The 26,089-nt window shown below is 37.5% G+C and overlaps 1 protein-coding gene across 3 annotated transcripts; it reads right to left on the bottom strand.

Annotated features, from left to right (window-relative positions):
* Nucleotides 1–29: 29 nt before the first annotated feature.
* On the bottom strand, nucleotides 30–25,883 carry gata2b (GATA binding protein 2b). 3 transcript variants are annotated; one of them, XM_028824079.2, is made up of 6 exons: nucleotides 25,773–25,883; nucleotides 13,129–13,551; nucleotides 11,659–12,228; nucleotides 9,167–9,312; nucleotides 5,476–5,601; nucleotides 30–1,515 (listed from the first exon to the last, which is right to left on the bottom strand). In XM_028824079.2, the coding sequence occupies exons 2-6, from the start codon at nucleotides 13,361–13,363 to the stop codon at nucleotides 1,216–1,218; spliced, it is 1,377 nt and encodes a 458-aa protein (XP_028679912.1). In that variant the 5' UTR covers nucleotides 13,364–13,551; nucleotides 25,773–25,883; the 3' UTR covers nucleotides 30–1,215. The 3 variants fall into 3 exon arrangements, with proteins under 3 accessions (XP_028679912.1, XP_028679913.1, XP_028679911.1); XM_028824080.2 differs by lacking the exon at nucleotides 25,773–25,883 and adding an exon at nucleotides 22,311–22,464; XM_028824078.2 differs by lacking the exon at nucleotides 25,773–25,883 and adding an exon at nucleotides 13,883–14,035.
* Nucleotides 25,884–26,089: the final 206 nt, after the last annotated feature.

Below are 26,089 nucleotides of genomic sequence, written 5' to 3'. Positions count from 1 at the left end.
CAGAAATGTTCCTAAAATGAAAGCGGCACTTTTTTTTTTTTTTCCTCCTGCTCTAGTTTTAATTTTCATAACAAATCCATTGTTTATATTCTTCTGACGGGCAATACAGTTTTTTTTTTTCCTTCTTTAAGAACAAGCAATTCAAAATGGCCCTGCACTTCAAATCCTTCCTTATTAATTGAAGACAAACTGACCAGCCCAAGCTATACAGTGTCCCTGCCAAATATGTCATTGATAAGGTAGTAGATATTTAGAATCTCGTCTATTACAATTCTGAGAAGTGAGGAAAGCATTTTTCTTTTTAAACAAACTGGTGACAGTGTCCCAAAAGGCATGCCATGGAATGAACTTCAAAGCATAAGAGAGCCTCCTGGTGCAGTTAAGGCTGCACCTTAGAAAAGATGTGTCTGAACAAGGATGGCACAAGAACTCTGTAACAGTCCGATTTCTCCTTTAAAAAGCTAGAAACACACACAAAGGGAAAAAGCGGAATAAAAAATAAATAATATTCATAATAATAATAATATTAATAATAATAGTAAACCGTTTAAAATTAAGCTTCATAAACTTTCTTTCCTTTTTTTCATATAAACAAGTTCTTGATAGGTAGTCCAGCATATTTGAGGCCCTGTCAGCAGAGAACTGCATCAGTCTGTCGCAGAGAGACATCTTCGTCTTCTGTCCTTGTCAGATCCTGCCGCTTGTTGCTTGTTAGAACATTCACAGATCAGAGGGGACGCCTTCCATTGACTCAGTCCCAACCATTAAAGGAAGGTGGCAGACAGTCAGGTGTGGGAATCAGGTAGGCAGGCACAAAGAGACGGGATGAAGGGAATTTGGCAATTCGGTTTTCTCCCGATTCCTGCAGAAGACCCACATGGAAAAACAAAAAGAGGAAAATGCAACAGCCTTGGCCTCTTTGCCACAGGAATAAAATACCGCAATGTTTTCTCTTTTCAGAAGCAGTTGTCTCCTCACACTGGCAAAGTCAGTTGCAAGCCCAGACTCTGTGATTCGTTAAAAACAAACCAAAAAAATAATAAAGTCTGCTAGTCTCGTGCCCCCGGTTTAGCGGCGGCCGCCTTCGTTTCCAAGCCAGGGTTTCCTTCTTTCTCTTTCTTGCACCACAGTAGAATTTTTTTTTCCACTAGTTCTCACACAAAAAGAGTTTAGTGGGGTGGGTGGGGGGTGGGTGGTTGTGCATGTCAGGCACTTTCACCCCATGGCAGTAACCATGCTTGAGTGATGAGGATGTCCAAAGGACAGACTGGATGAGGGGTGGATAGGCGTAGGAGTGGGAAGGATGTGTCCAGCATGGCTAAAGTGGGGTATCGGCCCCATATGTGGAATGTGTCCAGCAAGACTGGCAGCAGAGAACGGCGAGGACTTGTCTTGCATGCACTTGGAAAACTCATCAAAGCAGTCCGGACCTTTCTTGCTCTTCTTAGACTTGTTGGACATCTTACGGTTACGCGTCTGGATGCCTTCCTTCTTCATTGTTAGGGGTCTATTCACCTGCAAGAACAAAGAGCTACAGATCAGGAATTGGGTTCACAGGACTGAAACTCTGAATTCAATTGAAAAATGACAACACAGCCGGAAACCATCGGGGATTATCTTAAGAGGCAAGAAACTAACAAAAACACAAACACAAACACACACTCACACATGCGCAAGCGTAATTACAGAGCATCAGAGTTGGGTGTAATGTGAGAAATTCACAAGGAGTCAGCACTAGGAGCAAAAACGCAGGATTTGTCAAGTTGAGGAAATAAGAAGCAACTCAATCAGTAACCAGTAAGCAAGAGGATTATGAGCGAACCAGAACCATTTCATTTACACCACTTGAAACTTGTAGGGAGCTGCTGAAAATAAATCTTAAGAATATGTTATGGTGTTGTAAATCACTGAATCCTCATTGCTAGATCTGTGACAAAATAGGCTAACATATAAATTCTAGTTCTTGTTATTTGTGTTTAGTTTGTTTTTGCCTGCTTTAGCAGTACTGTCTTAGCTATTAACTTACTAGAGCTACAGCACCGGTTTCTCGGGGGAGCGACATTAGTAAAATTTTATTTACCGTATATACTAGTGTTTAAGTTCTCCCACATATAAGTCGGGACTTGATTTTACCCTATAATTTCCGGTATTTTATAATGTCGGTCATATAAGTTGAATGCGGAAAACTCCCGCCTATTAGTCAAAGAGATTAAGATATGCTAACGCTCACCTGAGAGAGTAACCACCGAGCACACTGCCATTTTTTCTATGCGTTGTGCCTACGTGACCACACGGTAATACCCGAACTATTCCGAAGTAACGTTTGCACTGTTTTCTGTATCTCACACTCTCATACACCTTCGTCATTAAGAGCATCCCTTATCTATGATGGAGCGTTCGATCAGAAGAAAATATGAAGCTGGTTTTGAATTAAAAGTCGTCGAAGTGGCGAAAGAAATTGGTAACTGCGCTGCCGGAACAAAATTCAATGTGTCGGAGAAACTGGAGCAAGAGTGGAGGAAGCAAGAAGATATAAAAAAAAATTAAGTGTCGTATTTTTGTACGGGTGTATAAGTCAGGGTCTGATTTTATGATCGAATTTTCGGGTTTCAGGAACAGACTAATAAAAGAGTATATATGGTAAGTAATGAAAGAAAACAAAGCAAAGTTCTCTGCTTGTAAATGCTGGATTTACTTTAAAAAATTCAAACAGAGCAATGAAAATGTCCTAAATAATGACATGTCAACCAAATATGTTACTACTATTGAAGAAACCACCAGCATGGCGACGTTAAGTAAGTTGGTGGCCTATACTGTCCCTCACAGAACTGCATATGTGTCACAACTGGCTGATGTACGCGGTACAGGTCAGAAGTATGTTGTATGTTTTATATTTCTGTTCACGTTTATTTAAGATATTCATATCGTAAGTTATAGCAAAATTGCATCTTTCATAGTACCTGAGAAAAGAATTTAGTGTTCTGCTAGTCCTGTAACATTAATGGGACCCTCACACTACCCCATCCCGATTACCCTGGGGTATTTTGCGCAATGGCATGAATGCTGCGTTCACATGTTTTCGGACAGATAGTAAAAATTCCACATAAACATACTAGGAACACAGCGCTAAAAGCTGAATAATTCAGGGAAAACAAAGCTACCTGTATTGTCCAAGTTGTGATGTAATGCTGACCTTAGTGTAGACTTAGTCTAGCTAATGCTGACCTTAGTCCAATGTATAAAATAAAACGCATGACCTGGCCAGCCAGAAATGCCATTGTTTTGGAGCAAAGTGATTATACATTTAATACGTTTGTTTTACTCTTTAATTTCATGAGAACTGCAATTTATCTTTAATCGCCTATTTTTTTTACAGACCAAGTAACAACTCAACAGTGACCTTGCATTTCTCCAAATGGTCTGACCAGACACCCACACGAACACAACTGAAGTGGGTAGGTGAAAAGTCACAAGGCGCAAGTCCGAATAGGCCACAAGCACATGAATGCAGCATAAGAAAAGGCAATGCCCAAATGTAGCATGGGCTGATGTATTATGATATTTTTTTTGGATATAAGAAACTACAAGATAAGACATTTTCTTCTCTAGGCCTTTTCAAACAGGCAGATCGTTTATATCATTTGATTCTTCAGTGGCTAAACCTGCTGCCACACAGCTCTGAAGTCTGATTTTCAAATCCTAGCTGGTGAATTACCAGTCGATGTTTCCCCAGTGTCTCTGAAGGTTTTATCCAGATACACTAGCATCCCCGTCATCTCAAATCTGGTATACTGTAATGGGCCCCTTCAGTTCTTCTCCACTAAGTCAAATAAGCTGTTTGCTTCCCATTACAGATGTTCCTCACTAATACATAACTGAGTTTTTAAAGAGTAATCCATTATTTTTTTCCATGTATATACCAATGACACACACATTAAGGAGACTGAAAACTCTGAATTAGCTGCATGTTGGCTTATGCACAAAGTGTGCCTTGCAATGACCTGATGTCCTGTCCACAGCTGCTTTCTGCATCTGGAGCTGTCTTGTGTTAGGATCAGCAGGTGTGGAGAAGAAATGAATAAACTAAACATAACTTTTCCCCTAAAACTAAGTTTGGAGAGCACCTCAAAGTCACAAATATCAATTAAAAAACAATACACTGTTAACGGGTGCTCTAACATTACATGAGCTATGACTGCGTCCTTTTTCCAAAGCTGTCATTTTCACGTTCCTCATGCTTACACCAACGTGATGATGCCGGATTGATCCACAGCTCTAAACTGGGCCGATGTGAGTGAGTGTAGGTGAACATAATCAGGTCACCTATGTCAACTGAGCACTTCAAGTATTTACATGGGCCTGCCTTTTCAAGAGTGGACACCTATATACATTCAAAGCAGTAATTTAACCCAATTTTATTGTGACTGAACACCAAAGACGGAGAAGAAAAGTAGGAACCAGAGTTGGGTCGTATTTTTCACCCGGTGATGCCAGGCCTTCTATGACCATGTCAGGTTTAGGAAGTGGATGGACAGCACATTACCCCTCTCTGAATCAATAAGGGATTGCATATTGATGGGTACATTGAACTGGCCTGTGAATTTGACCCTGGCAAGATGTGTTAAGTAAATATTCATAATAAAGACTGAAACGTGTCCAGCAAGAAAAAAAAACTGAAAAACTCCTAATCATTTAAGTCAAATAAAATACAAAAACTTCAAATTAATGGGTGCATACAAGCATAACAGACACAAAACAAAACAAAAGTAGCGCATCCCCAAAATGGCCCTGGCAAAGACGCCAGCCGATAGGTACGGTCAATCTGGAACCCGCAGACCTGTGCACATTAAACTAAACCCACACACAACCCAAACACCCACCAGCAGTGTAAACGACATCTTTTGTTTGGTCTGTGATTACACTTTCTTTTTTTTTTTTCCTGGCAACATGTAGTTTGCAATGAGTCCTGTGTGGGGAATGTAATCCTCTCATATATAATTGGCCCACATGTGCACAATTTAACAGCATTAATGCGAGCTGAACAGGGAGACAAAGTGGAATAACTGGAGACAGTCCCCAGGGCACAGGAAATAAAACATCCATTTACATCTATTTCTGCACGATCGTGTATGAATGAAATAAATCAATGGTATTAACCTTCCATAGCATCTTCTGAAGATATTCGGTACGCTCATATGGTTAGATATACATGAAATTAAAAAGAATAATAATACAAAAAAAAAAAAATCTTTGGGTCAAAATTATAACCAATCTGGGCAGGCATAAAGGAGAATACGCGCTTGACGCTTCGGGTTATGCCTTTTTATTCCTTTTCTTCTCGATAAGTTGGCTCTGAAGCCACGCTAACACATTTTAACATTTCAAAAGTAAGCATCAGTGACGCCGATCTGAACTGGCAGTCGCTCCCCTGGGGAAACCGCCCCTGATATGCTCGACCCGGGACGGGGGACTTACATTGTGAAGTTTGTAGTAAAGACCACAGGCGTTACACACTGGGTCGCCGTTCGCATTGCGCCGCCATAAGGTCGTCGTGGTGGTCTGACAGTTTGCGCAGCAAGTCCCGGCTCTTCTGGCAGCCGACTGGTGAAGGAAAAAAAAGAGAGAGAGAGAGAGAGAAAAGGGTTAAATACATCAGGGGACATGAATGCATGTTCATCATTTTAAAACAGCGAACAAATCCTGCCTGACAGCAACAGACACGACGGGGCTTTTAGGGTCTGCTTGCCATCTACAATTTTAAATGACCTACAATAAGCAGCTACTCACTATCACTACAGTATGATCATGATAATAATCATTTTACTACTCCAGCTAGATAAAGAGTTCTGCAAATTTTTAGATTCAACCCGATCATTTAAACTACACGAATGATGGACTCTTAATAAAAAAACTAACACATAAGCAATAGAAATACATTTTACTAGAAAAAGTACAAAAAGTAAATGCATCACACAATACACAATACAATAATCTGAACTCGTTTCTTTTCCAATGGAGGACCGCCGACCGCACTGAGGAGCGCAAACCGGAGTTAATGCAGTCTTGTCACTAAGGCCACTCTCGGCGAGACAAATGAACGCTTTTGTCTGGGACGTAGCAGAAAACTAAATCTCAAAAATAAAATATAATAATAATAAGTGAACCACTGCACAACAGTGCTAACCTTGTTCCTCTTATTATTATTATATTTTCCACCACTTATTATTATTATAGTAAGGTTATATTAAAATTATAACATTATTATTATTATTAAAGTTTGATTTCGTCCTCTATTATAACGGCCATTCTCTATATGGGTTCAATTAAATTTTATTTCCATATAGCGTCTTTACTTAGGTCGTTATTACAAGGCGCTTCAATTACCAATTAACAAGATGAAACAATGGCGCGGATCTGTAAACTGTATAGTTATTGACAGCAGACGTGGCTGTTTTGGGTGCCATTGTGAATCTTTTACATTTCGAGCCTTATTACAAGCCGAACGACTAGTGTGTCAGTTTGTCAGGCTGAAAGCGAAATGTTTTTTTAATTCGTGACACCTTTCACTTTTTCGATTTTAATATTTATGCTTATCGTATTTATATGAAAGTTAAATTCTTAAGTTTCTTCTGGGGTTTTTTTTTTGAGTATTTTAATAGCCCTTCAGTTCAAACTGTTCAATAAAGTTTGATATACTTTGCCATTATCTACGAAATGTAAGTGCAGCGACTATCTATCTATCTATCTATCTATCTATCTATCTATCTGTCTATCTATCTATCTATCTATCTGTCTGTCTGCATCCGGGCTAGCGGGGTCGTTTCCCACTTTATCTACCTGTTTATTTCCAAACCCTTGCCTGCTCCTCACCCCTTCCACAACTGTTAATAAAACAAATGGGCTTCATCTTGTCTGATCCCTGCAATAACGGCATAGGTAAGGCAATTCCAAAATGGACTGATGGGAGTCCGAACGTCCAAAGTGCCATACTAATGACTTTTGTTTTCTTTCACCGTTCGACTTTGGACACGTAAGCGACTGGCTTTACACGAGAAGTAATACTCAGTTCTCGTGCGAGGATTCGGGGCGGCGACTTGGTGGTCTCCTCAGACGAGCGACTTCTTTTAGCCAAGTCTGTGCCCAGGCAAACAGAGCACGTTTCATTTATCCACGCCACCTTAAATAAAAGGCGGAGACTTACAGAAGATATGGTGAGAATATTTATGCAAAGCAAATACCAGCCCTGAAAACAGCCAAGTAGAAAAAGAAAAAAGGCTATTTATTTTCCTAGACCGCTTTTCCAAATAATCGGTGAGGTATTAGTAATTCCAGCCCAGCGTGAGGGCCTGGCAGGGCTCGCCTAGGAACCCGGAAAGGCTGCCGAGTCCGGAAACACACGGTCCAGGCTTCCTTATCACTGAGCTTCAGATATCCGGATAGGAAACAACTGTGGGCCTTAGAAAACATATATGCCATAGTACAAAAAGCAGCGGTGGCCAAGACGATGGAAAAATAATGGTCTTTCAAATAAATGGAAGAAAGGACGGGTCCGCCTGGGTTTCCCAGGTACTAAGGCAGACAGGCCTTTGCCAAATGAACACAAGCTGCAGATAGGCAATAAATAACTGTCTAAGGACTGATAATTTATTGATTTAAACCGTAATCGTAAAATGAGGTTTATTTTTATATATATAACTTAAAGAACCAATATGTATTTATTCAGTTAGATGTGAACGTTAAAATGGGACCATTCATTTTCTGGTTAGCCTGCACAATTGTGAAGGGTTGCATGCAAAGCTGCATATCAATATGAAAAGCATTCAAATCCCAGACAGCTTTGCACACACAGCACATGTAAAAGATTAAGTTGGGCTTTTCTAGCTGAAAGTGTCAGATCAGGTGTGTGCCTTAGTTGTTAGCATGCATTTATTTACATGTGACAATATATACCTTTGGTTAGGAATGGCAAATAGATCATTGTTTGCATTAAAAGGTTATTAATATCAGATCTGAAATACAAAAGACTAAATAATAATAACAACAACAATAATAGTAATAATATTATTGATTTAATTAATAATATTAAACGTAAAGTGGTATGATGTTTGGTGACATTATATGAAGAATCAACAAGGGGATGCTTTATAAGCACATAAGAATGAGATTATCATTGTCCCTTTCATCCCTTGATTAGCTACTAATTTTATGTTATGGTGAAGTCTGCATAACCATCATTATTTTTATATTTGAATATTCTTATGTACTAAAATAAAAAGCAAATTGTAACTGTGCTTTCTCACATTGAAAGAACACTTTAGGCAAATACCCAGGCATAAATCTTTCAAACAACCACTATATAACTTATTAAGTGTAAAAACCAGCATATGGAAATAGAACATGGTAATGTACAACATGTTCCATTCAATTGGATATCATGACAGCACATTTCATATCATAGATAGATAGATAGATAGATAGATAGATAGATAGATAGATAGATAGATAGATAGATAGAGAGTGAATACAGGAAAAAATATAACACAGTGATAACAATCTGGGTGAAAATATTATTTTTGGTAAATAGTAATGCAAAAAACAACAGATATCTGAGTAAAAGAAATGTGGACAGAGAAGATGTTAAAATAATCTTAGATAGATAGATAGATAGATAGATAGATAGATAGATAGATAGATAGATAGATAGATAGATAGATAGATAGATAGATAGATAGATAGAGAGTGAATACAGGAAAAAATATAACACAGTGATAACAATCTGGGTGAAAATATTATTTTTGGTAAATAGTAATGCAAAAAACAACAGATATCTGAGTAAAAGAAATGTGGACAGAGAAGATGTTAAAATAAGCTTAGATAGATAGATAGATAGATAGATAGATAGATAGATAGATAGATAGATAGATAGATAGATAGATAGATAGATAGATAGATAGATAGATAGATAGATAGATAGATAGATAGATAGATTGATTTCATCTCATTGTTGTAACTGCGTCAAAAATCATGAAGACCAGTGCTGCACCACAATAAATTTCAGTTGCTAATGAAATTCCATGAAATAAATAAAATGTGTGTGTGTGTGTGTGAGAGAGAGAGAAATACTTGAAAAGATGTATTCTTCAAATTGTATTAATATTATGCATACCAGCCTTCTTTTTGGTTTAATGAGTGGCCGGTTTTGGCCATTCATCTTGTGATAGAGTCCACAGGCATTGCAGAGGTAGTGTCCTGTGCCGTCTCTCCTCCAGAGTGGTGTCGAGGTGGCTCCACAGTTCACACATTCTCTGCCTTCTGCACAAAACAACAAGCAGGAAAACACTGATGAAATAAATGAGTTCACACCCCAATCTCTTAAAGATTAGATCATCATACATTTACTGTAATAAACTGATTTTTTTCTATCTAGATCATTTCTGACTCACATGGATATTTGTTTATTCTTATTGAAGGTTTTAAGCATTTAATAAAAATCAACCAGTATAAAATCCAAATCTGTACCTTCATTTCAATTTTACATTGCCTAATGCTCTGCACTTGACTTTGTAACTATATTTTGACTTTTACAGTACAATCCTATATATCCCATCAGAAGTTTAAAAATAATAAAAAATAACAAGAATAAGAATAGAATATTTGAAAATGGTTGCAGTATACTTTATTGGTGTTATAAATTAATATCAGAAACGAAACGTTAGATGCATGAAACATTTCTGACTCATCTCCTTAAATATGTTAGAATGTTATAAAAATTATTTATCTAGAAAACATGTGATTGTGTTTAAATTTAAAAATAGATACTAAAATGAGGTCATTACAATGAAAACTTAAACGTTTTTTTTTTTTTTAGAATTTTCATTATAAATTAATTTTCCACTTAACACCCAATTTTTGAACTTTGTGGGCCTTCTATTGCCGTTCCTGGATCTCCCGCATAGCTGTAACTGTTTTGGAGCGACTGCACCCTAGGAAGGGGCAAAGGAAGCGGCCTGGAGTCAGCGTGTCGTGAGGAATAATTCTTGTCTAAAGCAAACAAACGTTAAGTGTCGTGTTACAGCAGCCTGAGAAAATCTTGGAATGACTTCATAATATTAGCTGATAAATGTATACAACACGGTCCTTCACTGTGAAAGGCCTTCATGAGCAAACGTATTGCACTTTCTAAGACTGAAACCAAAAATAAAAAGATTCATGTGTACACATCTCAGCACGGACGTACGCACACGCGTTTAAAACCTCTTCGTCTGTACTGTACCAGTATACAATCTTTACTATTTACATATCAATCTGTGTGCATACATTAACTGCTCTGGAAAGATGTTCGCTAGAGGTAAGGCCTTCTACTCCGATTACTTCATAAAATGGTAAATAATCATAAATATTTCCACCATTTCTTCATATTTTAAAAATAGAATGACGGTCTATCTGCATAGTTTCCACTCAGGGATAATACCATTCTGAGGCTGTCAATTTACAACCGTTCCGTATACTAATTTACTTAAAAATCTGCAAAACTGATACGCTGTGTTTGTGCAAAATGTGCCGAGTTTGCTGTTTATGTGGAAGCCAAAATCGAGTAAACAATTTTAGAATAAGATATGACACCTCGGGGTTGATAAGATAAAACGACAGATACGTACACAAAATAGTATTTAAACCCCAGGGAACATGTTCAGAATGATTCCCGTTTTGAAGACGAGATAATCTTAAACCGCTAAAACTAAAATTCCAGTTCTTGCTAATATTTAAATTAATATGTTTTACTCATTGAATTAAAATTCGGCAGACCAGAAGAATTTTTAAAGGCTCTAATGTGACTCTACAAACATTGAACTAGAGTTTAAAAAAAGCGATTGTTTAATTTTCAATTAGAACAATTTGAATATATGGCGCAATCCACAAAATGCTAATTTTTCAGATGTGTGTAGTAATATTAGACAAAAAAGGCGTTGCTGCTTTTATTCCCCGGTGACATCTAAACGCTTCCGCCTATATTTAGATAACTGGGAAAACCCTACCTTTATTGATGTGACAATAGTGATATTATGAGTGAAGTTACCTTTATTTCGACAGTAAACACATTTAGTTCTGACAGTATACGATTCATTATCATGCCAATCAATTACAAATATTTCATTTTCACATAGATGTACGGTGTATTTAAGACAGAATTCTTTCATCTTGCGAAGAATTCCCAGCATGTCCAATAAAAGGTTACAGAATGACAGTTAAGCTGCGACTTCAGTGTAATAAAACCCAGTAAGTATAAGCATATGTGTGCTTAGAAATATAATAAATAAATGCATATTTTACGAACATGATAAGGAGAATTTATTTACGCACCTATTCCACTAGGATGCGTTTGAAACCATATTCCGTTAATGCAGGAAAGATATGGGGTTCGATATTTAAGGTAACCTCAATACTTAATACATAACACAATTTCATAATATTAGAACATATCTTCAGCAGAGTTAAAAAAAAATTGCATCCAACTAATATGTCGAACAATATGTAACCAAATCAATGTTTCTCAAAGTATAAAGTTTTTCTTTAAATGTTCGTTTCGATAAGTCGTATTTAGATTCGAATTACCAGTAAGAGTTTGGTACATGCAGCATAATCATAACTACTCCTTACCTGAACACGACCTGGTTTTGTTTCTGCACTTCGGGGTAAAGCTGGACGCGGCCCCACCAAGCAAGCTGCCAGGATGGAACAGGCCTCCCCCATATTCGTGAGCTCCAGGAAGGGAGTAAGTTGGGTATGTCGGGATCGGATGGTGAGTGGCTGGCGTTTGACCACCCATTGCCGCTAGACTGCTCCTCAGAGGACTCGACCCTTCCATCTTCATCCCCTCGGCGAGTGACACTTGGTACTTGATTGACTCCTTCTCGTCCAGGCGAGCAGAAGAAGATGCTGGGGAGATAGCTCCTGGATCCGGGGATACATCTTTCGGCGGTGTTGGTGGGAAGCTGAAGAGATGTGGACTAGAATGAGTGGCTGGGGTCAGCGAAGAAACCGAGCTCGTAGCTGCGCCACTGCTGCAGGGGTACACTCCGCTGCTGGACGGGTGCAGACCGGGTTTGGAGAAGTGGCTGACCGCCCAGGCGTTGTGGTGAGAAAGTGCCGCCTTCCCGCTGTCCAACCAAGGAATCCCGGGACTGTGGATAAGGTGAGGCCGGCAAACCTGGCTCCCAGTGAGACGAGCTGCAAAATGTTTGTAAGACATTCCAGGTGTCAAATACTGCAATCCCCAATTTTAAAACAAAACACACCTCTATACCTCTAAAACATGGATGGCTTGTTTCGAAAAGAGCGTAAAACCGACTCACGAAAGTAAGTCGAGTGTGTATATTTTAAGCCACAATCAGCTACTTTTTAATATGCAGAAATCTAAATGTAGCTGGTCTCAAAAAGAAAACAAGACCTTGATTGTTTAACAAAGAAAAGAAATGAAAACAAGACAGGCGACATGCAATCTACGCCAACAATACATTGTCAAAAAAACAACACCGTTGTAATTGTTTGCAGCTCACGTCACGTTTACTTTCTAAATCTGACAACACAACAAGCGTTCTGGGTTTAAACATTCAACTAAAAAGAACCGAAAAAACACGACAGCTTTCGAGCCGCCTATACAGCTCTTTTTTTTTTTCATATACTCGCAATATTAGCGATTTCATTCTGATTTCATATCCAGGAAGTACTGCGTATTTTGTTTCGCTCTGTGAACTTGTGGAACCCACCCTTTAGGGGTTAAATTACTTCTGCTTCCTTCTTTCTTTGTAAATGATATTCTTTCCAACGATTTTACTAGACTGAGTCGTGCATTACAGAATAGCAAAGCCTCCTAAAATAATACAAATACACAATGCAGTGTTTATATACAATCACAACAATACGCAGTTTACCATTATGGTCGCAAATGCCATTAATTTATGAACTTTAGAATATCTGAATATCTATGTTATTTTCAGATAACACACTTTTCTTATTTACATAAGCAGAACAACGATTTATATGACTACTGATATATACTGTATAACAACCCTGCTGATGAAGGCACAAGACAGGCAGAAGAGCTGCCGGACATGCAGTAAATCTTACCATGGGCCTGGCTGTATGAAACTCGCGCTCTAGCATGGGCTGAATTGGCGTAATATGGATTTCCCTGCGAATCCAAGTGGTTAAAAAACACGTCCACTTCGTCTGGAGGGAGTAACTGGGCCGTCGGCTCCATGTAGTTCTGAACCAGTGCTGGATGGTGAGAGTCCGGGTGCTGTCCATTGAGGACAGGATGATGATGTGTCACCCAGCGTGGCTGATCGGTTGCTACTTCCATTCCTTTATTGTTTTCACCAAAATAAAACAAAGAAAAGAGAGTCCCTTTCGATGCCTCTTCTGTAGGGAATGATCGGTTAACGAAAGTTTAAAAAAAAAATAAATAAATGTATATAATAAAGTGTTTTAGGTCCGCATTGGATCTCTGCCTAAAACCAGAGCTTGGAAAGAGTTCTCACTTTGCAGCACCTGTAGAGCAAAAGGAAAAAAAGATGTCATTTAAAATGTTATTCTCTCTTCAGATCGAGTCATTATGAGCAATGCTTAGCTTTGATACACGCTATTTTCAGGTAGGAGTGATTTGTTTAGTGAATTACGTTATACAGATAACAAAAAAGATCAGGCGCCAATCATGTTTAGATTCCGACGTCAGGATGTGGAAGAGTGAGCGAACTTTTCATTGACATCCGTGTCAAAAATATAAACAATTAACCTTTGAGTTAAATTCGTGCAGCACCTGTATGTAAGACTTTCTCACGGACCGTTAAAATCGTAAGGAAAGCAAAAAAAAAATACTTACAGAAGTTCATTTTATCTGTTATTAACTTTTAAAGCAGTGAAAGAAGAAATATATCCAGTATGCTTTGGGGCTGTGCTGTGTTGCGATCCCCAAGAAGCACATCAACTCTCAGGACAGAGTCAGTCGCGCAAAACTGTAGACATTCACGAGGGGCGTGACCCACGAGCCAAACGTACTCAATGATCACCAATCAGGAAACAGGTACTCTGTCATTGGCCAGGCCAAAAACTACAAAAAAAAAAAAAAAACGAGCATCGCCGACGGACACAGAACAGCATTCACACCATTTATTAAGATATTTGAAGCTTGCAGGAGCTTTTAAGGACTAATTATTCGCCACTCCCTTAAAAAACAAAAGTAGTGGATGGTTACATTATTCTGATACTTTGTGAGGGCGTAATGTGCTATTCATAAACCACTTAAAAATAGCGGCAGATGATTTTAAAAAAGGGTACAAAGTTGTATGAGTTGGTGTGTGACACTCTTTCGAATGGAAATATATAATTAAAATATCATATCGTTTAGCATAGTGCAATATTTAGGAATTTTCAGTCAAGCATAGGTAATAGCAATTAAAGAAGATAGCAAAGATTATAAAATGCATTCAATTATTAAATAAATCAATATTCCTTCGTAAACATCAAAATGTAAAAAGAAATAAGCGTTATCTGACGGTGATTTTACGTCCTTAGTTTATAGTGATGTGTAGGAACGGAACTAACCTTCATCACATTTCATTAAAATTATCAATGATATTAAGACCGATGTTTACGTTACAAGGGACTATGGAAGTTTTTCAAGCTCATATACAAATTTCATATACCGTCATTAAAAATATTGCTTTACTATGTTTTGAACTGTAATGGTGAAGTAGTGTCACGAAAAAAATTAAATATATGCATTACTTTTAATTTCTGCTCAAAACTATCATAAAAATATCGTGAGTTATAAAATATTTGTGAAAGAATGCGCGAGGAATCGTAGCATATCCAACTAAATCATAGCAAACTCTTTTTTACGTGTATCAAAATTCTTCTTAGCAATACAGACCTAAATTATTTATACTGAGTAAAAGTTTTTGTGTTCAATTTAAACTTCCAAAATGCCCTTACTATTTGATAAGAATGGCGAGTTCCGAATAACTTATTTAGTACATACACTGTTCATTTAAAAAAGGTGAAGAGACGACTGAAAACAAAATACACACATTTGCAAACACACACGATCTCCGCCAGAAAGACACAAAAACATACCCAAGTACACAATATAAATATATATGAACATAAAATACGTTTATCTACTTTTCAAGACGGATGCTAACAACCGTTCAGTTAGATGGATCGAAGCCAGCAAAGCATTCGACCAAACTGTATGCAATTTATAAGGCAACTGTGCTTTAGTCTCCATCAAATATCTACTTTAAAAATCTGCTCATCATTATATTAAGTTGATACGTTTTATTCTTCTTCACAGGGAGCTCTTTTCTCTACTAATCTCTTTGTCACCAAACGGTTGAGTCAACCACAAAAGTAAACTTGAGCGCTAATCGCACTGATTTGTTAATTCTCACAATTATCTGGATTTAAAACGGATCCCCCATTCGGTAAACTGACACAGCCAGGACTTCGTGTCGCCAATAATTTGATTAGTACAAGACTATTACTTAGGGGGATATATATATATATATATATATACTTTTATATATGGTTTATCTACACATGCAGTATATTTGAAACTTTTGCCATGTAGGACTGTCTGTAACACTGATGTTCTTTTCTGCTATAAAAACCACATACAAATAACTAACATCGGCTAAAATAAAACAGGTATTCTATTATAGGCAAATTTCACTTTGAGGGGAAAAAAAGACGAAAAAGCACCTCCATAAATTAAACAACAATGCTGAATTTGCATAATCATGTAGCCTGTTGTTAAACGTGTTCAGTGAATGTCAAAAGGTTACAGAAATGTGAACTCTTAAATCTGCAGACTAGCGTAAGAGGAGGAAGAAGCATTAACATTCAGCTGCTGCAAAGCCCTGGTCACATGCAGGCCCAACAGTTAAAAACCGGTGTGACTGCCCGCATGCAACACACTGACACCAGGATGGCACGTAAAATATGAACATGCTCTGCTCTTCATTTCCATGTTGTATCAAGAGCTGTGTATTCCGCATTACTACAAACAATATAGGCGCCACTGCTGTTCTCATATACAGGCTACATTATCAAATGTTAATTTTATAAGGGAGATTCTGCTGCATGGGTGACTCCTCACAATGAAGACGGCTTCACCGACTGTATGATATACACGCCACGCTCATTTTATTGTAAGCACCTTTATTCGAGACGGAATATTTTGGTCGACAATTATTTACTGACATAATTTTATTGATAATCTTAAATAATCTTCAGTGTACTATTTATTGTTACATAATGTTTTCATCAAAGTATTCAGAATATCTACCAATTTAATAAATATATCGTCGATTTTGTTAAACTCGCTTAATTGAACTCTATATACGAGAGTTATAGCCCAAGATATCATGCGTGCCTAGACGCTAGTCCTTCGCAGGCCACACTTACACACTTTCCTTGAGTTGAAAAAAAACCACATAGTAATAAATACACATTTGCTACAGTAGCAGTAGTAATAGCATGATGGCGCAGTGGTCAGTCCTGCTTCTTCATCTCTATGGGGCTGGCGTTCAAATTCTGACCGGGCAGCGAGTTCTGTCTCTCATTTTTTTCTGATACTCCTGTTTTTCTTGCCAATTTGAAAGACGTCCGGATCAAGACCGTTGTGGGTGTACATGTGCAGTCCCGCACTCAGAAGTGACAGGTATAGACAGATAGGCTCTCTGGCAACGTGTTGCATGTTGATCAGCACATGCAAGAAAGAATTTCATGATACTCTGTAACCGTGACAATAATGACCCGCAATAAAACTATATAAAATATATAAAATCAACTGAGTTGTACGTCTGTCCATGTTTCCAACCCGTTTATCCGGTTTGATAATTGCTGTATGAAGAGGTGGCGAACCCAGGGGCTCAAAACTGCCTCGACAGACTTTGACTCCTCACCCTCAAATAATGAAATCACCAATTTTGGAAGATAAGATAAGATTCTATTACTACTGCAACAACAATAATAATAATTATTATTATTATTATTATTATTATTGAACAAAAAGTCTAAAAACACAGCGGTACACGTTGATGTACTGGTCTGTGTGATTAAAGCTATTTAAATGCATTTATCAAATGGTCATTTTGTAGAATGGTGATTCTAATAGTGGTTTGCACTCTACCAGTTTTTGCTAAAACTGTAAATATATATATATATATATATATATATATATATATATATATATATATATATATATATATATATATATATATATATATATATATATATGTGTGTGTGTGTGTGTATATATCTTGGTTATTTATTTGAAAATGGTGTTTTTTAGGAGCCAGTAAAAATTCATTTAGCATCAGCTGAAACATGCGACGCATATTGGATTATTGAAGGGCATGCAGTCAAAATCTAAACCGCTGTTTTCTTGATATTAATTTTCTTTTGTACTCAATAATACGGTAAATGTTAAGCCTGCCATGTTTTTACCATCCATTAGGTTGGACTCTGAATTCCCGCAGTCGTCTGCTCTGCTTTCGTCGTGCGTGGCCAAGGCGCTGCCGCCCAACAAACACAGCGCTCCACTGAGTGAGACCTACAGTACACTACGGGGACCGACCGCTTTACATTATGATGGCAATCGGTGCTCTAGGGAGTGTTTCTTTTTTACTTTCCCTTGCATCTACTTTTCGTCTCCGTATTCCTCCCATGTACTTGGGACTCTTTTGTATTGTAGTTTTTTGGGGGATTGACGGATTGACAGTATATAATTGGGTAACAGGAGGCAGTCTTTTGATGCCGACCCTCGACAGCCAGTCTGCCAGCCACTCTGACGCCGGGGGCCTGACGTCAGCTCTCCAGAAAAAAAAAAATGACCAGGAAATGAACTTTTAATAATACCCAAAAAGCAAAGTACAATTTACTACGGGCCTCATAAACAGCTCCTTGCACGTGGAATGAAAAGAAGACCACTGCACATTTGAAATGGCCCTTAAATGGCATTTATACAGTGTACTGTGTAATTCATAACTTATGAGCAACACTGCAGCCCAGAAATGAAGAGAAGCGGCGTGAAAAATCATCTTCAGTGTTTTCATCTTTCACTTTTCTCATTAACAGCCTCGGGGAATTCCGTCACACTAATGCAGTCATTTTTCAAATCTGTTATCGATAACTCATCAAAACGCCGGTGTTTTCTATGCAGACTAGAAGACCGAGATACTTTTTACTTTAGCTCATAACTGCCTGCTTACTCACAATGAAGGAAACAACACAAAAATAACACACGATTGGTAAATAAATGTTAGCTTTTCTCATTTTCCTGTCTGGATTAAATTATTTGAAAATTGGTTTTCTCCCTGTTTTACCATAAGCTCCTTATTTCTGCCTTGGATGGCGTTTATTGGGTAGTAATGAAGTAATCTAATAATTTAAAAATTAATTCAATACCGTTATCGTACACGAACAACATTGAACCAGAATAAGAAAGCATTCTTCACAAAGAACCAAGCACTGTGCAGACAGACCATCAGATCGCAAGAAGGAATATTAGCTGTGATTCCCTAATTAAAGGCTGCGCTTTATCGCGTTACTGATCTGTGTATTCTGGTTCATTTTACACAGTGGTAAATGTCATTCTGACCATAGCATCTCTTTAGCAGGTTAATGTGACACTTTCTCTTTTTGCAGTTCATTAAAGATTCGACATACACAATGATTTGTCTTCAAGACGTGCAAGGTTGGATAGTAAGGGACTCGAAACTGGCCTGTTGTGGTGTTTGTATCCTGAAAGTGCGGGCTGCCTGGCCAGCGCTGTTCCCGGAGTTAAGGCAGTGCAGTCCGGTTCGGCTCCAGCTCTCCGCAATGGGGACGGAGCACTTTCAGGAAATGTGCAGAGTGTTATTTTTAATGTCCAATAACGGAAATGCTTGAGGATGTCAAAATGAATCAAGCTGCAACATACTGCACACAGTAAAAAAAAAAAAAATAGCATGTATATTTACAAGGATTTTTGCATTATTTCAAATTCATTATGCAATTAATGTTAATCTCTGATATCTATCTATCTATCTATCTATCTATCTATCTATCTACTTTTATTCTACTTGTATTCAGGGTAGCGGGTTCTATCCCGGTCTATCTACCCGGGATACTAAACAATAACTGTTTAGCAGATTTCTTTAGTTTAGCCTTAAAATAATTAGGATTCATTAAAAGACGTCAGTAAGTACAGGAACTAAAGTTAAAGTAGATGGGGATTGTCATTTTGACTGTTCAGATTATCCATAGCAAAAATACACATTTATTAATTATACACATTGTGGACACATTTTCTGAGGTAATGTGGCGTTTACCCTTCAGAAATGACATTTTGTAAAGTTATATTTGAACTATATTATAACCTAATTTCAGAATTAGCTATGACGAGTTCAAACTTTGAGTAAAGTTTATGCACAGATGCAGGTACGAGAAACATCAATACTTAAAGATCAATAGTACAGGTGAAAAGTGAGATATTCCATACTGCTCAAATAAAAATGTTAATAATAATCCTAATTATAAAAGTAATAACATGCGATGGGCTAGGCACTCAGTCCAAGGTTGGTTCCTTTGCGGCAGATGTTACTCGGATTCCTGGACAGGCTGCTGGACCAGCGCGACCCTCAGCTTAATCAAGCGGTTTTTGAAAGTGCATGTATGTTTACCAAAAACAACAGCAACAATACTACTACTACTACCACTAATAATAATAATAATAATATGACCCGTTATTTTGTAAAGAAAAAAAAACACATGAATTTCATCAAATTACTTCGACAATTCAGTGCTCAACTGATTGTATTTCATTTTGATTCAAAATACATCCGAATGTTTATGAGTGACAATGTGATAGTGCCCATCTGTCCGACGAGAGATGCATTTTAGATGATATAAAGGCGATGTAAGATAACCACACTCGTAACCTCAAGACAGAGGCGACGTAATTTTCTGCTGCAACTTGAAATGCGCCAGCCATAAAGCGTGAAAAGAATACATTTCAGTTCAGATGAGGATTAGAAACAAGATAAATATCGAACGATGCAAGTCAGCAAACATCCCACAGAAGAGGGAGGCTTATTTTGTTTTATGATTACTTGCATTTCTAGCGATGCAGGCAAAAATACTATATTATTTCCACAGGTTACAGTTTTTACACCACAACAATGACATGAATTCACACGTCTGTGTTTACGCCATACATCAGCTCCCCTCCACACACACACACACACACACACACACACACACACACACACACAAACAGACGCGCAAACCATCACCACTTCGCTCATACAAGTTATTTTTATTAACTGTTTACTTTGTTCCAAAGTCACAAGAGAGTCATAAATCAAAATGAGAATGGCAGGCTTTTATCCCGATTTTCCACTTAGTCTAGTAATTGTTATTGCGATGCCTTCTGATGTATTGGACATAACAGGCCTTTTCACTGCCTTGAAAACTGCAAAAATCACTAAAGCAGGATTTTAAAATGACATTCGTTGAGATAAGCAATTGATTATTTTCTGCAGTGAATCTTGTTCCCCATATACGATCATTACCTCCTCGCTGATTATTTAAAAAAAAAGCTACTGTGAAAAATAAAAAAACTGTTGTCAAATACTTTCATATTTGTATTTGCTATTGCAATAGTCTGAAGCTCGTTTCAGTAAGACTATTACAGTATATAGAACAGTGTGCAATAGTAATGATTTAAAGGTGACCCTTTATTTATAAAGTCCAACAGTTCACTTTGCGATTTTAACCATCACTCAACAGATAGATAGATAGATAGATAGATAGATAGATAGATAGATAGATAGATAGATAGATAGATAGATAGATACGTATTAATCCCAAGGGGGAATTCACAAATTTATAATATACCTTTATATACAGTATACCTTTGTAATTATTAATATCCAACGATGGTAACTATTGCCGATCCACTAACGTGCATTAACGACATTCTGCTGCGCTCCTGAAATAAGCTGTGTCGCCAGTGTCTCCTTCGGGCAGCTCGCAGCAGCCCCGCTTGTGTTTTCGCCGTCGTGCTGCTCTGTTCTTCACTTATTTAATTAACTCAGTCCTCAAGACAGAAATGAAACACAGCGACAGCCCGTTAACCAGAAGCTTAACTCAATCGGCCAGTACATGCGAATCACAGATTTAACCATTTTCACACGGCTTGTTAACTAGCAATCTTATCAATTTTGTTAAAGTGGTCTCGGGAGAGGGGCCTTTTCTGATACAGCATTGGCCTTTCGAAAAGCTGGGCTCCGCTGTGCTTTGGTGTTGCATTTCGGCTGTTGGGTACCCAGCACCTTCCATTGTTCCTATAAGGTTTTCTGTTACGTTTGTTTTTATCACTTAATTATTCAATAAACACAGTATATTGCGAAATGGTAAATCGAGTTGTTACACTCTTTTTATTTATTAGTACAACAATTTGAAAGAGAAGCGGTAGAACTGATCCAGCGCAGATGACTTAATAATAAAAATATAGCATCTCTTCTCCTTTAACTGTAGGTATTTGAGTTACTTTGGAGGTGGATTCTTGCATTCTGTGTAAAGTATTTGCGCTCGCCATTCCGCTCCCGAAGGCTTCCCTTTCCAGACTGCAGGGACACTTTTCGCCAATCTCTCGGAAATGCAGCGTGAAGGCAGCTCAATGCCTTCCACTGTTAAATGTAAGTTGGGGTGGGAGGGGGGGAGTGTTAGGGCACTTTGACGTTTTCTGATAGGGTGCGATGTGGAAGTTCAAAGCAAAGGGAACAATTGCCTTTTTCTATAACTGCTTGCTTAACTTAATCAATTAGCAAGACGGTATATCTGAAGTATCAGGGCGCCATTTCTTGAGAATCATACAAGGCCACCTCACAAACCCTTAACAGACAACGAGCTTGTATGGCCAGAAAAAAAAGAGTTTTTACCTTTAAACGGGACGTTCCTCGGTCACTCATTGAGACATATAGTTATATCTTTGCGATGCGTTCGTGACACTAATAAAATAGTCATGCAAATAACACAGAACATCTGGGAGTCCATCGAGAACAAATACAATTTATACGATTTGTTGCTATTTTTAAACAGAAGCTTACAAAAGCTGACTTTAATCAACCTCAAAAATGTATATCACGAATGGAAAAAGAACACATACTTTTAAAAATAATCAAAAAGCCCAAAACAACATCCTAAGAAGTTAGTTTGAGTCGCGGGGAGAACTGCATTGATAAAGCTGTCTTGGTACTTACTGTATCAGAGAAAGAAACCGCGATGAGTCCTGATTGTCTACAATCTGCAAGCCGAGCTTAATTAAGTTATCTGCGTTTTCAGTAGGTAAAATACAGTCGTGCAAAAGTAACTCCGCGGCGCTCTCTCTCTCTCCCTCCCTCTATCTCTCTCTCTCTCTCTCTCTCTCTCTCCTTCTCTCTCTCTCTCTCTCTCTCTCTCTCTCTCTGTCCCTTTCTTTTCGCATAGGAGAAAACGTTCAGGTGCAGAAATGGACACGTACGACTGGAGTCAGATGTGCAACCTCTTTCTTCCGGGTTGTTACACTAGTCGATCAGAAGAACAGGCTGAGCTGCAGGTAGCGCTAAAATGATCATTTTAACATAAACTGGGTCGAGTCATGTCTGAGACCAGAGCTGATGTACTTGAGCAAATCTACTCAAAGATAACGAGGCCCCTCCCCCCACACCAGCAAAACGCATTAAAAAAAAAAGAAGTTAACTGTGAAGAGGGAGGAGTAGTGGAGACAACCTCAATAAACCCTGCAACTTGGACTCTCATATGGTATGCTGTTTTCAACTGGACATTTGTTTGTGTGTTTGTAACTGATTGAGGAGATGAGGGAGTCTTGGAATATACGCATCGTTGCAGAGCACATCAGAAAGAAAATAGATTTGGAAATCTAGTGCGACGACTATAAAATGTAATCAAAATAACACCATGACGGAAAAGTAAGATAACTGAACATATACTAACTCTATAATCTGAAGGTCAAGTACATTTCTGTCAGTATACGTAACAGGGAGGTTGGAATTGTTACTAAAGTTTACGGTGAAAGCATCAGGAAATGTAAATAGGCCGACTTTAACGTATGTTCAATATATGTCTCCTTTCTTAATAAATTATGTTGCTCCGTGCATCTTTAGCGCTTTAGTTCCCCTAAAACATTGGGTGCGGCATCTGGTAATGCTATGATAACTACATAGAAATCAAAGCCTTTCACGTCTTAACTATAAAATGTTATGCATTCTATCATTATTATTATTATTATTATAGGAAGAAGACCACAGTTTCCTGATCAAGTCACCATAAAAACTTTATGGATTTAATGACAATATTTTTTAGAATACAGTAGCATAAACCTATTAAAGCTAATTTTGGCACAATGCGCACAGAACTCAGTAACGTTAAATTAGGCTGACGTATAAACATCTCCCTTACTTTGCTCCTGACGTCATCGTCGTCAGTTGGTATTTCACTTCCTCGCACAGAATAGCGGGGACAATCCAACTACATGAAACGATTTATGTATTTATTCAATTAGATATTACACAAAAGGCAATATAATCTATTTGTTTCTATTGTGAATTGATCGGTCACATGGTTTGGATAAAATGTGTTTTTTTTTTTGTGAATAACGGTTTTATTTCAATTTTCCAATTTCATGTTTTACAGTCATAGTCTGATTTGTTGGAAGGATTTTTCTGGAAAAAAAATACCGTTATTGCCGTAAGCAATTTGATCTCGTTGTAAAATAGATCCATGAAGACGTCATTATACTCCAAAGCTGTACAAAGGTGTTTATGTTTATTTTATCGTATAAAAGACTAAATTACACACTACTGTAAGATTATTTTGAATATGTTTTAACCAGTTTCACATTTCATTTCAATTTTAGTAATTGCAATTAGGCTAAAACAACAAATTCTAACAATTTAGTAAATAATTTTTAACTAAAATATGCTCAGATAGATAGATAGATAGATAGATAGATAGATAGATAGATAGATAGATAGATAGATAGATAGATAGATAGATAGATAGATAGATTGGATGCAAATATCTCCGAAAAACGTTTACTCTTTATTAAGATATTTACCTGCGCCGGCTGCTCTGACAGGCAGCAGCAAACTTAAATACATATTCTAGCCCAAGGGTAGTCTAAGCAGTCCTCACAAAAGACAGATTTGACAAAGAAGAATTACATTCAATGAAGCCATTACTTTCTTGCCCGCAGAAGTAGAATAGTTTTTTTTTCAGCGCTGCAGATTTACGTGGTCTCTTTTCTCTACTTTAGAATTCAGACACTATTTTAAATAATTTATTACATTTCAGTCATTGATTTCTAATACAGCGGTCTTTGCGCCATGAGTGTGAGTGCTTGCACATCAACAGCCTCGGGAAAACAATCACGCCAACCTCAACAATAAGATAAAACCAGAATGCTAACAAGAGTAACTATAATTGTGTGGGACTTACTATGATTTCCCCCTTCTTAAAAATGCAAAGCTGACAAATCCGGGGTGCTAGAGCTGGGCAGGTGCGAGGCCCGCCTGCAGCCGAGGGAGACGAAGTTAACTCTGCGCGAATTAATTCCATTATCTCGAAAAGCAGATCTAGCAGGCGTCATTGAGTAAATTCTAATAATTCTTCAATGGATTTGCAAAGACTTCAGATCAGAGAAAATGCCTACCAGTGTTCAGCAAGAAGAACGTTATATTTTAACTTCCACCCATCAGCCCATCTAACCATTGAGCTACCCATTCATTAATGATCTAACCCTTTTTAATCCAATTCAGCATCACGGAACACATGAAAATGACTTTTTCTTTTATATTAAGAAAAAAAAAAAAGCTACAGTATTTTTATTTCTATATTTCGGTATTCTTTAAAAAAAAAAAAAAGACTCTGTTAATTTTTTCTGCTTGTTTTGCTTTTTACTTTTAGTCCATTATTATATTTTAACAAGCTTCTGGAATCTCAACCTACCCCAACAGTGTATTAATATCTAGGAATTTTAAAATGTACACTTGCTTAAATATTCATATAATATGAAGAATGTAGTACAAGTTACATAAACATAGCGTCAATATTTTACAAAACAAGTAGCACAAATGGAACATACATGAGCGGAAACATTCTTTCTAGACTTTAAAGTATTCAGTTTAGTCACAATAAATACATAAGTATCTAAAAATATACATTACACGTATAGTACTTCAGTTCCCTTTAGCTAAAATATAAGTATAACTCATCATTTTATGGTGGATGAGGAGAATTTTTTTTCCAAATATACCATACCCAAAATATGAAAGAATTATTCTTCTTCCGTTTTGACTTTACATACTTTTTAGTGTACTTATTTTTTCAAATATTCATTACACAAAATATGATCATCAACAACAACCATAATAATAATAATATGCTGTTATAAACACCAATGACGACATAAGCACTTCATATAGCATGACTTTTTAGGAAGCTTAATTATCCCGAAGCCTATATTGGAATTTGTAGCAGTGTCACTAATAATGTAATAGAAAGAAAGAAAGAAAGAAAGAAAGAAAGAAAGAAAGAAAGAAAGAAAGAAAGAAAGAAAGAAAGATTTCCTATATGTATTTTGATGAAAGACTTTAAAAGCAAATGCTAAGGGTATGTTTCCCAGGTTATGTGTAAATCGTTATAAAGAGGCGTCGTCGCCTTACCTCCATTGGAGTCACCTGCTCGACGTCTTCTTTATGGAGCTCTCATACGAGCTTATTTAAAGCACTGCAAACACAACTGGCTACAACGCTCTGAGCTTCCTCGCGTCTTTTTCTCCGGGCTCGTGTACACGTGCGTTGAACGTGGGTGTATGTGTGTGTGTGTGCGCGCGTGTGTGTTTGTTTGTTTTTTTCGTCCTGGACGCAATTGTTAAAACGGCTTTATGCATTAAAACCCACTCACTGTCTGGCAAAAAGGTTGCCAGGGTATTGAACTGGGAACTGGCAACAATCTCTCATACGGTTTTTTTGGCACTGCA

The sequence above is a fragment of the Erpetoichthys calabaricus genome, chromosome 18, assembly GCF_900747795.2.
Source record: "Erpetoichthys calabaricus chromosome 18, fErpCal1.3, whole genome shotgun sequence".
Taxonomy (NCBI): Eukaryota; Metazoa; Chordata; class Cladistia; order Polypteriformes; family Polypteridae; genus Erpetoichthys; species Erpetoichthys calabaricus.
Note: the sequence above shows the minus strand (reverse complement) of the source record. Positions and strands in the feature narration are given on the sequence as shown.

Coding starts and splice junctions, on each gene's coding strand:
- gata2b (XM_028824079.2), bottom strand. CDS start 13,363: ATGGAAGTAGCAACCGATCAGCCACGCTGGGTGACACATCATCATCCT. Junction 9,313..11,658: donor CAAAACCAGGTCGTGTTCAG/GTAAGGAGTAGT, acceptor TGTTTTGTGCAG/AAGGCAGAGAATGTGTGAAC. Junction 1,516..5,475: donor TTTACTACAAACTTCACAAT/GTAAGTCCCCCG, acceptor TTGTTCTTGCAG/GTGAATAGACCCCTAACAAT.